At 49.5% G+C, this 12784-nt stretch overlaps 1 protein-coding gene across 1 annotated transcript in view; it reads right to left on the bottom strand.

The window, feature by feature from the left end:
- The window catches only part of Khc (kinesin heavy chain), a 132674-nt gene extending 123057 nt beyond the window's left edge, over positions 1–9617 (bottom strand). Inside the window, exon 1 of the mRNA XM_065445722.1 lies at positions 9108–9617. Coding sequence (XP_065301794.1) covers positions 9108–9263 — 156 coding nt within the window. The 5' untranslated portion in view covers positions 9264–9617. The remainder of the gene's footprint in view (positions 1–9107) is intronic.
- Positions 9618–12784: the final 3167 nt, after the last annotated feature.

Raw genomic sequence — 12784 nt, 5'->3', positions numbered from 1 at the left:
ATGCGTCACAGTGGTGCGGCACATAGACGGTGCGGTGTGCATGCAGAGGGAGATTCGTCGTATCTCCTTATCGCGAGAGCGCCGACAGGACGCTGTCGCCGAAATGCCAGCTATGCGGTAAACACGCTTCTAAAGCCGGAAGCTGGAGCAGGAGATTATATGGATCACCTCAGTTCGCTTAACACAGCGCGTTAGATTAGGGGACGCAAGCGGTCTGCATACCAAAGAACCCAAAGTCTGCTTGACGTTTCAGACTATATATCAGGTATACGCGTATATTAAGAATATAAAAAAGCCTCCCAAAGTACGTTCGTTCGGAAGAAGAGGCCACATGACCTTCTCACAGATTGGGGTCGCGGTATACGATTTTCTTTTTTTTGCCGAACAACAAAACTGTTTTAATTACGAATATAAGTGCAAAGTTGCAAAAGGCGCGCGACAATATGAAACAGAAATATAAGCCCACGAGAATACGCGATCGATACGTATGTACACAGTCGACAATGCACTGAAACGCCACATTATGAACTGCCACCGATGCTAATTGATAATTTGGCGGCCTGTGCTACAACGCATTCGCTATCGATGATGCAATATGCTGTCGAAAGGACACGCCGATGCGACAATCCGGGAACTGAGAACTCGCTTCTGCGCCAGTCAAGGATTCGTGTCACACATGTCTGCCTCTAGTCTAGAGGCGTTGATATAGCCAAGAGAGAAGGAATTCCGTGTAGTCGGGTAAAAGCACGTCGAGTGGAAAATTGGGTCACTGACCAATTGTCAATACGAAAGTTTTGACACTTCGAATTAACTACAACACCCTCGTTCACGAGCTTTCATTGATTGATTGATTGATTGATTCAACTAATTGGGTTTTACGTCAAAGCAATGCAAGGGCTACGAGAGACGTAGTGAAGGGCACCGAAATTAGTTCGAACAACACGTTCTTTAACATGCACCCAAGGTGCGGTGCTTTTGCGCACAACTTCGTGCGCACAACTTCGTTCGCACAACAGCCGAACGCCCCTTCGTAGTGTTCTTGTTCGCACTCTCGTGAGTAGGGGTTCCGCAGATGAAGACGTAATTGTGAGCGAGGGTTCCGTAGAGAACTCGCAACATCAAAAACGCTTATTTTGACTTGGGCGGTTAAAAATTAAATTATGGGGTTTTACCTGCCAAAATCACGATCTCATTATGAGGCACGCCGTAGGGGGGACTCCGCAAATTTGGACCACCTGGGGTTCTTTAACGTGCACTACCTAAATCTAAGTACACGGGTACTTTCGCATTTCGCCCCCATCGAACTGACTTGGTCGGTGATCCGATTTCCTGCTCAAAGCGCTGATCGAAAGTCTCCTTTACACGCACTACTCGCATTCGCATTGTTTCAAATGCTCTACGCCGCTGAAGTGGACGGGGAGCGGTTGATACGTTCCCGCAAAGATGAAATTTCGAAGTGAGCACACACCAGCGCGCAACACACGCGAACATTTCGGCAGCAGGAGGTATTTTTCGATTTCTCTGTCTGGAGTTCTCTCTCTCTCTCTTTCTTTCTTGCAACTGACCGTCAATGTTTGTTTACGAAATGGCTGACACGTGAAAGGCGAGGCTGGTTCGAAAAGCAGGGCACCAAACGCACCTGCGGCTGCGAGAGGTACACGGGGGGAAGTAGAAGGAACGCGCCGAGACGCCGCTGCGTCGAGTGAAGTGCAGGCCATTAACCAGCAATGTTCATGACCCAGTCTGCGAATAGAGCAAAGTGGTCGTGCATACGCCTCCGTAGTTCTACTAAGTAAGCTTTAGTCTTGGCGCCACAGCCAAGCAAAGGCGAACAATGAGATACAGTTCTCCTACGGATGCAAGGCGGGAAGCAAGTGTCGAGAAACTGGCGGGAGAGTTGCTTGACTCTTTCGAGTCAAGTTGCCGTACGTGCTCAACTTGCAAGATCAAACAGTAGAACGAAGCCAACAAATAATGAAGCCAAGGAAAGCACAGAGAATGGTGTTTATAGTTGAAGAGTGGAACTGGTAAGTTAAATAAAGGAAAACGGACGAAAAAACAACTTGCCGCCGGTGGTGGGCCGAACCCACAACCTCCGCATTACGCGTGCATTGCACTACCCACGGCCATAGCGGCGGATCTGGCCCACTCGGTTTCCCCTTCTCGTTCAGCCCCGCATTACACCGAGTGGGTTTCACGATATCGTCTTTACGCGTTAATTCCGCGCTTCATATCCGACAATCTACGGCGTTAGCCATCAGAGAACAAGTCGAGACGGTCGCTCCGCCATTAAGCACAGAACAAGCGGAAAATAAACTAAAGAAAAAGAAAACAAATAAATGCTTCGCCCGTGCGCCAGTGAAAGCACAATGCAGTGCGTGGTGTATTGTGCAGAGCCGCACGCCAGCGTCCCTTAGCCAGAGTGCGCTATAAGGTCCACGTATGCACGGGATGCAGCCTTCACGCTGCTAAGCTTCCTCACTGTTCTTTCTTAATGTCCGGGCAACGGACCGTGCACATCCTGTCAACAGTACAAGCAGGAGAGAGAAAAAAAAAAAGCGCGGCTTCCAAACGACCGACACCCAGTACATGGCGGAGGAAACAATGACTTTCCCCCGCATGCGGGTCTCGACAATAGCGAGCCGCTCCTGCTTCGTCGAAGCCAGCGCTTGCGACAGCTCTCCGATAGAGGAGGGGGGAAAGTATCGAGCAGAAAGAGAACACCAAGGGCCGGAACGGCAGCAGCAAATAAGCATTCGAAAAGTACTTCAAAGAACCAGCCTAACGTTTAAGATGAAAGCGAGACAACCAATAAGGTATAAACAAAAATGATAATGAAGGGAGGCGGCTGAAAGCTCGGCCAGCGAGAAAAAAAAAAAAAGGAAAAGCCGCGGAGCCTTCTCTCGCACCGATCGGCGCGGCGGCCAACGCATTTTCGCTTTCTAATTCAGGGCGCGCGCGCCCTTTGCCGCTTCTCGCAGCGGGAATATAATCGGCCGCGATCGGCGACAGCGGCGGAGCGGGCTGCAGCCGCAGCTTGACGAATGACCCGCCGTGTGTGAGTCATCCGGAACAACAGACAGACACGTAAGCCAGGAGAAAAATAAAGAGATGCAGCCTTGAAAAATGAGGGCCGCCGCTGCGCTGTCGCCGTAGGAAGCAGTGGGAGAGGAGGGTGCCGCCGCTGGAGGAGCAGGTGGAGGTGGCTGAAAGAGGTGGCGGCGTACACGTTAGAAAAAACAAACAAAAATCCTCCCTCTCTCCCTCTCGTCACACGCAACAAAACCACACCGACGGCAGGTGCAGCACAGACAACAGCGTGTCAAGGACACAAACTCTCGCTGCTTTTGCAGCCGAGATGACGCGCCGCTGCGACCGACCGAGACAAAAGAAACGGGCGGGCTGGACCACGCTTCTTTGCGTGGTGGCTTCCCGACACGAGGCGCCGCACGCGCCGAATCTCCTCTGCACAAAGACAACTCACCTCGGCCTGCAGCGACGGCAGGCACATCTCTCGTCGCAGCCCACGATGGCAGACACAGCTTACAGATAATAAAGAAATGGAAACAAAAATCGCTGTTTGTGCAGTGGGTCCGGCGGACCAACGGCACACATCATGTGGGACTGTGCCAGGTTTCCCGACCGAAGCTACCTGCTGGACACACCCGCCCGAACTTCAAAGTGCAGTGCAGTCTACAGACAAGGACACTCAACTACGGGCCATCCAGCAGGCCCGGGGTGCGCTCGAAAAGTACAAGCCTCACGACCCACCACAAATGGGTCGAATTGGCCCGGGGTAGTGCAGGGTAGGGCGTAACCCCGGGTCGACGCTTGGCCAATGTCACGACGCGTTAAACCGTCGGTTGTCGGCATTTTAATAAAGTTATTCCTATCCTACTAACTTACACTATGCTTTCCTTGGCTTCACCTTTCTGTTGGCTTCGCGTGGTTTAATTTTCGAGCAGTTTGCAACAACGACCAGTAAAACCAAACCGACGAACCAGAACAACACTATGGCTACGTTTACGTGGACCGGACGGGGCCGGTTCACGGAGGATCCTTGGGATCAAAGGATGAGCCGACAATCTGCTTCAACGAGCAGAACTTGCACGCGGAGAAAGGAGGTCTGTCCCGTTACCCACTTCTTCATTCTACAAATCCCAAGCACCATTCCCACACGAAGGAAATCGTTATTCATGAAAAGTGTGCAACCACTGCATTCTGCCGGTGCTAACATATGGGGAAGAAACTCGGGGGTTAACAAAGAAGCTCGGGAACAAGTTAAGGACCACGCAATGAGCGATGGAACGAAAAATATTAGGCGCAAAGTTAAGAGACAGGAAAAGAGCGGTGTGAATCAGGGAGCAGACGATAGCCGGTGGACCATTAGAGATACAGAATGGGCGCCAAGAGAAAGGAAGCGGTGTCGAGGTCGGCAGAAAATTAGGTGGGGTGATGAAATTAGGAAATTTGCCGGCGCAGATTGGAATCAACTGGCGCAACACAGGGGTAATTGGCGATCGCTGGGAAGGGCCTTCGTCCTGCCAGTGGACATAAAGATATACTGGTGGTGATGAAGATGGTTATTTATGTCCACATGGTGTACATTCTACAAAAAACTACATTTTTTGTAAGTTACCTAGTGCAATAATTGATTACTTCAATTTGTATATCTATATCGATCCTGAGTTACCAAAACTGAAAGCTTACTCCAGCATAAAAAAAAGAAAAAGATGAAAAAATGAACCACTACTAAGTACATTGTGTTAGTGCAGTTTGGAGATCGTATCAAAAGTGACGCGCAGGCCTATGTGAGATTAAAATATTTTCCTCCGTACTACTACAGTTCACAGACATACACTGCCGTCAGAGCGCAGCGCCTTCGAGAATAGACTTGGGCGGGTGTGTGCCCCCTGCGACATGCGATTCGTCTAAACAAAGATGACTGCGAAATCATTAACAGCAGCCCGCAGAGAAAACTTATTTGGAGAGTCGATTAAAAAAAAAAAAATGTGCGAAACCATCGACGACGATTGTCAATGTAAGCGACTAGCCAGAACGAACGAGCCGCCGAACAAGGGGAGAGAGAGAGAGAAAAGACCGTCTTCTTTGCAGAGTCTGACCACCGACCAACCACAATATCTTCCGCAGAAAGAGCTAAGGATAGCTATTCCCTTTATAAAACTAGACGTTCTTGTGCGTTGTTCATACATTGTCTATGGTCCAAGAGAAATAGGCCGAAAGCTTAAGTCAGAGGAAATGACTTTAGTGAATTTAACATGGTCTTGAGAAACACCAAGCACATTCGTACAACAACTTTCATGCATTCGAATCGAATGTACACACTAGCGTGCATTTGGCTGTTACAGAGGAAAACTGCAGAGCTAACAGCCACAACATGGCGGCACTCAAACGCTTCCGTAGAAATATACGCCCCCCCCCCCCCAAAAAAAGGAAACTATAAAAAAAGCAATTCAAAGACTGCCGAAACTCGCTCTTACAAGGGCAGAATAAAGTAACATTGAAAACACGCTTAAGACAAAAGGCGCCTAACGTGTTTACAATGAAAAAATCCTACACCGCTACAAGTCATGCCATTTCGAAATGAAAGCCTATCTTAATTCTGTCTACGCCAGAATCTCGCAACTCAAACATGACCCCAGCACCGCACTTTAACGCAGCTGACAGGCCGTCTAGTTCAGTGGAAAAAACAGGGATCTACTGCGATAAGGCATCCCATCATCCGATTAGGAAGGGGCAACAGACAAGCGCTTCCGATTCGATTGGCATTAACAATACCACACTCCTTCAGCCACGAGATGCCGTATTATCAGGACTACAACAGCGCGCAACAGATAACTACGACGTCCACGATTAGACATACCGACCGTTCGTGTGAACACCGCGATGAAAGCAAGTCGAGCCGCCTAGTCGGGCTGAATGAAAACTGCAAGTCGGCATCGTGACGATAGTCTTTTCGCTTAACGAGTGCCGCGTCTGGGCCATTCGCCGAAGGGGAGGACGCTCAATTAGTGCGCTCTGTTACCGCGCTTCGACGCAGTCGGTCCAAACAACCGAGTTCGCGACGTGCACGCTGCTGCGCTCTACTCTCTCATCCTGGCGTCTTACATCGCGCGGTCGGGTCGTGTTCACGCATACGAACGTCTAACCAACAGAACAACAGAGAAGCGAGCTTAATCGCACTAGCAGCTTCAAACTCGAGGAAGTGACGTGTGGCTTCGGTTCGCTATACTGAGACGAGAAATTCGGTTCGCTATAGCGAGACTAGACAAAGCTGCGCACGGCCCAGTTCACACGTTTGTCTAATGCAAATGGACATCGGGCTACGTCTTCGTTGCGTTTCTTGTTTTTTTTTTCCGGCTTGATATTCCACGATAAAATAAATGAGATAATGTGGAGGTCAAAACGCTAGCAGTGGGATACGGACCTACGACCTCCGCGTGCGATGCTCCAGAAAGCGAGCTAAGGAGGTGGTTGTATAGCCCACGCTGCTTGCGTCGGTATTTGCGTGCAGTCGTTGCCAAAAGTATCGAAGGCATTATACGCGCGACCAGACCTAACTATACAGGCTCCCCCACTCGCTCTCCGATTCGGGGAGACAGGAGTGCTAGAGGAATCTCTGTCACGGAAGACTGGTGAAAGATCTTGTCGCTTTGCCGACGTCGAGTGTCACGAAAACTTTTTGTGAGATACTGCGGACCTCTGGAACCGCAAGCACCACGCGGAATAACGTGATGGGCCATCATGTTCGAAACCCTCGCTATGCACTTCGCGAGATGAATCACGGAAAGTGGGCGGCTCTGAATACAGCGAGCCAAATAACCACCAAAAGAGTAGCTGGAAAATTCGCCTACCGCTGACAATATGTTTTTTTTGCCATTTTTATCTTTTGCTTCGATTTCTAACAATAAAAAAAACGAAAATCATTCTGGAACTAGCGACGCACGAGTACTCTTTTCTTTTTCTTTCCCAAGAGTTCAAGGACTTGGCTCCTTCGGTGCTCAGTAGGTCAACGCCTCACCTCCTCCGACATATGCAAAAGTGAATATAACAGGGCGAGTTGTGACCCACCTGTCTGTAAAAACGGCGCAGATGGGAGGGTGAAGCAACGAAGAAATAGACTCGAGAGTTAAGATCTATACCCGCAACTTTTTTTTTTGTTTGTGCTAAAGAGAAAAAGCGCTGTTGTCTTTCGATGTGTAGACTGAAATATCGAAGCTTCACGTATGGTGTCCCAAAGCTCGTCATAAGGTAAACGCGTCGTGATTATCTTTTTCATTCTTTCTCTGTTATTTCTTTCATACGGCCAGCGCAAGATCTGCTGACCGAAAACTCGGTCGTTACACCAACGCAAGCGGAAGAACTCGCTATCTCCGCCACCACCGTGGTCGCCGCTGACTAGACGTTGGCGAGACAGTCTCCGCATTACTAAGCGGCAGCTCAGTTTCGTTTTCCCATGCTATCCTTGTCCGTATATATATATATATATATATATATATATATATATATATATAGATGGCGATGCGGGCAAGGCAGTTTTCTTTGAATTATTCACCGCCAGCCTCTAAGTATCTGCAGGTTCAGGGCGCAGGACAACCGCACCGATGGTTCGCCTGTAGTATATAATTCGCTGGCATATACAAAGAAACAGTTTCTAATGCGTTTTGGACCTCGAATTCAACAGCGTAATGCTGGCGCTAGCGATCATGAAAACTTCCCAACTGTATTTCTACTACTACTTGCTGCAGAAATGAAAACAGCTGCTGCTGCTGTTTTTGTTTTGCTTTTTTTACCCAGGAGCCATCTCGCTATCTTGCGACATATCTTCCACGGCATTTACGTGGTGACAACATCGACATGTGGACACCAGGCTCGATAAAACATGTTTAAGGACATAATAAAATCGCTGCAATCATCTCAAGTATAGTGCACATGTGGAATCTGGCATCTCACACTCGATTCCGTCAGTGTTCCAATGGCCTTACGCAATTTCGCTTCAATTACGAAAAACAGAAAACGGTTACCATATGTTCATTCAAGAAACGATCATGTGCAAACTCTTCCGCGATACAAGCAATAATCTTCATTTGCAGTTCTCGGAATTAACGCAGTCTGGAGGGAGGGGGAGGAAGGTGGGAAGACTATCGTCGGTGAGTCTCGGTCAACAGAGATTTCAGATTGTTAACCTTTATCGTCCTCGCTATCTCTCCAGTACACAGCAGAAAGTTTCCACGGCGGAACGGGGGCTCGAGTTGGAGTGATCGGAAGAGAGCGAGCAGCTGAGCTGTCCGTTGCCAACTCAGCTTGCGTCACACGTCACCGATCACAAGCGCGACACAATACGAGGCTCCGCTTGCGACAGTACTGCATACGAAACCCGCCTGCTTGTTTGCTTGCATTGATGGCGCGGACGCTGTGAACGTGTCACCATTTCTAAGATAGACCACTGTGGATTTCAATTACACAAACAAGCTTACCAATCATTTCATTTTGTGTATTTTTCGCGCAAAACCCGCGTTTACGATCAGTATGAAGCAACAAAGAAAAAAGAATAGAGAAGGCGAAAAAAAAATGGCGCAACGAAGAAAAGTTTCATGAGCGGCGCAGCGGCTGCAAGGACTGACCGTGCTCGAAATATCAGGCTAAAACTTGGGCAATGGTGACTGCGCACCTCAAACTGAAGGGGCAGGCATGGGCAGGCACACGCACACATCAGCAATGCCGCCAGCTGTAAATGCGCCCCCGTTCCGCCGAAAACAAACACCAAGATTTGCTGTAACGATGCTGAAGCTGCCACTGTGGCTATTAGATAGGCACGACTATAAACGCATTGACATACCTTTGACAGTGTTTTGGTTGAGTTTCTGCCACATGTGCGAAAGAAGGGCGGCGAGAACACAAAATAAGAAATGAGCAATGCGTCTGCGAGTCCCGTTGCGATCGAGCCGGGGCAACGCCTAGGAGTGTACGGGTAAACGATACGGAGAATCAATGAAAAAAATTTCTGCCGCTCGCGCACGACGCGTCTGACCGTCACAAAAGCTCGTGGGGGTTTGTAGAAACGCAAAAAGGTGCACAGAACTTACCGCTATCGAGAGACAATCCTCCGAGCCCGAGGGAAATTTGACGATGAACTTGCTGCCGGCACGCTCTTCGGCATCGTTGAGCGGCCTGAACCGGCAGACGACTTTGATGTTGCACTCCGCCGGAGGTGCCTCCGGCACATTGGGGGCTTGCTGCATGGCGTACTATTTTTTTTCCCCTACAGATACACACAGCTGAGAGCTAGATAAAGAGCATGACCGCACGATGCTCGCAGCGTATCGATCCCACCAGGTTTAGGCCTACGCGACAGTCTCCATGATCCGCACAGGCTACGCACGTCAGCTGAACATCTGGCCGGTCAGCGGTCGCCCTGGGAGCCCCGAGCAGTCGAGCAGCGGCGAAGCACAATGGCTGAGCACGGCCAAGGGGTTTGTCTTGAGCACGGCATCCAAAGGAGGAAGAACAAAGGGAATGACCACAGCACTCGGCAATCACTGGAAACGTCGACCGGCCATGCTCAGCCAGCCGCGAAGGGTACGACGGGAGTCGCTCGAGCTGACGTCAGACCCGTCGGGAGCCTCGCGCGGCGGCCGCCGGGCGCTCGCCGCGCCGACTCAGTGCCATCTCGGCTCGAAAACCCGAGTTAACGGTGGCGCTTCGCTTCGCGGCGGCTACTTCAACGTGAGCGCGACTGAATCGGTTAGGAATGTGCTAATCCCTCCGGGCAAGCGCTTCTATGGTTATGTAATCAAAGGTCTCCGAACTGCGTCAGGATCCACGCCTGTGTATTGTGGTACAAACAGCCACTCGAGCACAAACAGCCAGTCGAAGAAGTGGCTTCGAAGGAATGGGCGGCAGTGATGCAAAAGTGCAAAGCTCGCGCTTCGGTATGCTCGGAGATTCTACAGCTAGCCAATAGCTGCATCGAGTAACAATTATAGCAGTACGCGCCACTCAAAGTGGTAGCAGTTTACTGCACCCGAAGCTGAGACGGCACTTTTGCCGTGATGGATATTTCATCCTCAAATCAAGTGCGTTTTCAAAATTTAAAAAGAAAAAAAAATAGTGGGGGCATTAAAATGCGACTGCTTCCATATATACCATACAAACACTGTCTCCAAGGTTCTGATAAGTAGTTAACACAAAAATGTTTGGTTAGTCTTCTGAAACTTACGTTATTAGCGGCAAAGTTAACAGAATTAATTCTTCCGAGTAACGCCTAGGACCGCTGGTGTCGCGACATGCAAACACGCATAATGATGTGGTCATTTTCATATTTCAGAATCTGCAGTCATACAACACGTTTCAGTCAAGAGAATTAGAGAACCAGATATATATAGTCACCAAATTAATAGGCCTCACGCGAAAAATGATACACCGTTAAGGTCCATCGAAAATCCGTCTAGAAAAATATTTCACCAAAGAAAAAAATCAATGTTCAGGTGGAAATAAAGACCGATAACTCTGAATCCCGCGCATATGTTAGGGACAAGTAGGTTATATACCAGAACTTACTAGCATATAACCTCCTTGGTTAGGGATAGCGTGTTTCTCCTGTGGCTCAGTCACTCGGCGGTAGAAACCAATTTACAGGGAGAAATCATTCGTTTCGTTGATGTATTCTGATAGACGCCGGGGAATGCTCACCGATTCTTATTTTACGAACCTGGGATAAAGCAAAAGCTACCAGAATCAATATTTATTTACTTAAGTGAGTGCTCTGCGATATAAGATACAGAGGGCCCGGTATGCGCCAAATGCGCCGAGAGGCCCGAACTCTGCTGCATCCTGCTACATTTCAGCAAAATGTGGGAAGTCTGAGCCCACTATGCGCCGAAGGGGTCGCTTGCGCTTTCAAAAAGCGGCACTGTACCCTCAAGCGTTCTGAATTGGCATAGCGTGGAGCAGTGGCTGCATTAGCTCCGCGGTGGGCCAAGTCATGGATCGCACTCCTGCTTCTTCCGTGGGTTGCTGTCCGTATACATGTAGTACCTTCCACCACGACGCGTACGGCTCGCATAGGCAACGAGACAACCTCGATTTTCTGGCGGCAGCGAGGGAACGTGCTGGCGCCGAGCCAGAACCCGTGCCCTTGTATGGTCAATGTAAAACGCTGTGAGCGAAGTTTCGGACGCTATATGGTGTTACTCCCTCAATTTTTTCGAACCTAACGCGCACATCGGCGCAGACATGGCGGCCGTGAACAACTCTACCGCTATCCAATTTGTCACCTATCCTCCGCTTTTCTTGGCGCGGTGATTTCACGGCGTAAAAATGGCGTAAACGGCCCCTACCAAGATTTTCGGTCGACTCGGCACCGAACAGCGACTTTCGCCGCTGGATACTGACGAAACGCCGCTGGTTAAGCCTTGATGTATCGTGACAAAAATTCGCTGCCAGCTGACGCGGTGGCGGGCAGGATAGTCGCGGCGAGATGGTTTCCAAATATGTTCGGAACAGTGAAACGAATTCGTTGATTGGGCGTGAGATCACGGGCTTGGTGGCCGCAAGCCGAGATCGAGTCCGCGGTGGTGACACGCCGGCAACTATACCGCGAACGCTTTCGCGAAGTGTGTTTTTGCGCTTACCGGACGGAATGGCGAAGGCTCGCGTGTGGATAGGAAGCTCCAACCTGAATTCGCCGATCACGGCCCAATATCTGACAGCGCTACACATGCAGTCAAAGGTCACGCGCGTAATACGTGTGTCTGCATGCACTTCGCGACTATGCTCAACGCACATCGAGCTGCGTGACGAGCGAAAGCGAATCGCTCCGGCATTGTCGACCATCGCAGTGCTTCAAGTAGACATATGGTTGTCAGTGAAGCACAGCACAGGCGAAAACAAGTAAATGTTCAATACCACTGGCAGTACCATTAAAAAAAGAAAGTGCTCCATCTTAAGTGTAAGATATATCACGCTGAAGCTTTTCAAAACGCTTCTGAATTCTGCACGTAGCACGTCCAAATGCTTACGTGATTTTTTTTTTTTTAAAGCACACTCAGGACACCACTGCTTCGTCGCAGTCCACATTAAGGAGTACGATAAAAAAGGGGGGGTGGGGGATCGTGGGTGGGTGGGGGGGGGGGGCGCTGAGGTGAGTTCCTTTTAGTATTCGAATTTATGAACCAGTGTCCACTTACTGCTTTCACATGTATTGCCCACTGTAAGAGCTCAATATAATATAGCTTACAATCGTGTTCATTTACCTGCTCCGCATGTCAATATACTTCGAAAGGCATTTTTGGCTGCTCCAAAAGCTGCTTTGAAATGGGTGGGTCCAGTATAGCATCAACGAGGGGCCCAACCAGGACTGTGGCGCGCAAAGTCATATGCTACCCTCCGCTGCTGGTATATACACGCGATCGTTTGGTTTACATTCGGAACGCTTGATCGTGGAATATTATTTCCGAATATTAGGATACATGGGCTGAGCGTTTGCCTTTCCAGCAGCAGTACGAGACGTTGCTGTCTATACGTTAAGCGTAGCTGTACGGGAAAGGGTGAACAAGCAGCTATCACACAGGACGTACATACGTCTGTAGCAGTTTGGCGTACGTGATCAAAGATCCACGGAGCCTGTGGATACAGAGTCGCGGACCCACGCCACACGCGAACGGTCAAGGTCACGAGGCGTGAGGACGGAAACAGCTCAAAGCCCAAACACACGGATAAGACACTGAGGTCACACGAAGACAGATACTTCAATTGATTAGCG

Source organism: Dermacentor albipictus, chromosome 1 (genome assembly GCF_038994185.2).
Source record: "Dermacentor albipictus isolate Rhodes 1998 colony chromosome 1, USDA_Dalb.pri_finalv2, whole genome shotgun sequence".
Taxonomy (NCBI): domain Eukaryota; kingdom Metazoa; phylum Arthropoda; class Arachnida; order Ixodida; family Ixodidae; genus Dermacentor; species Dermacentor albipictus.
This window is presented reverse-complemented; position numbering and strand designations above follow the sequence as displayed.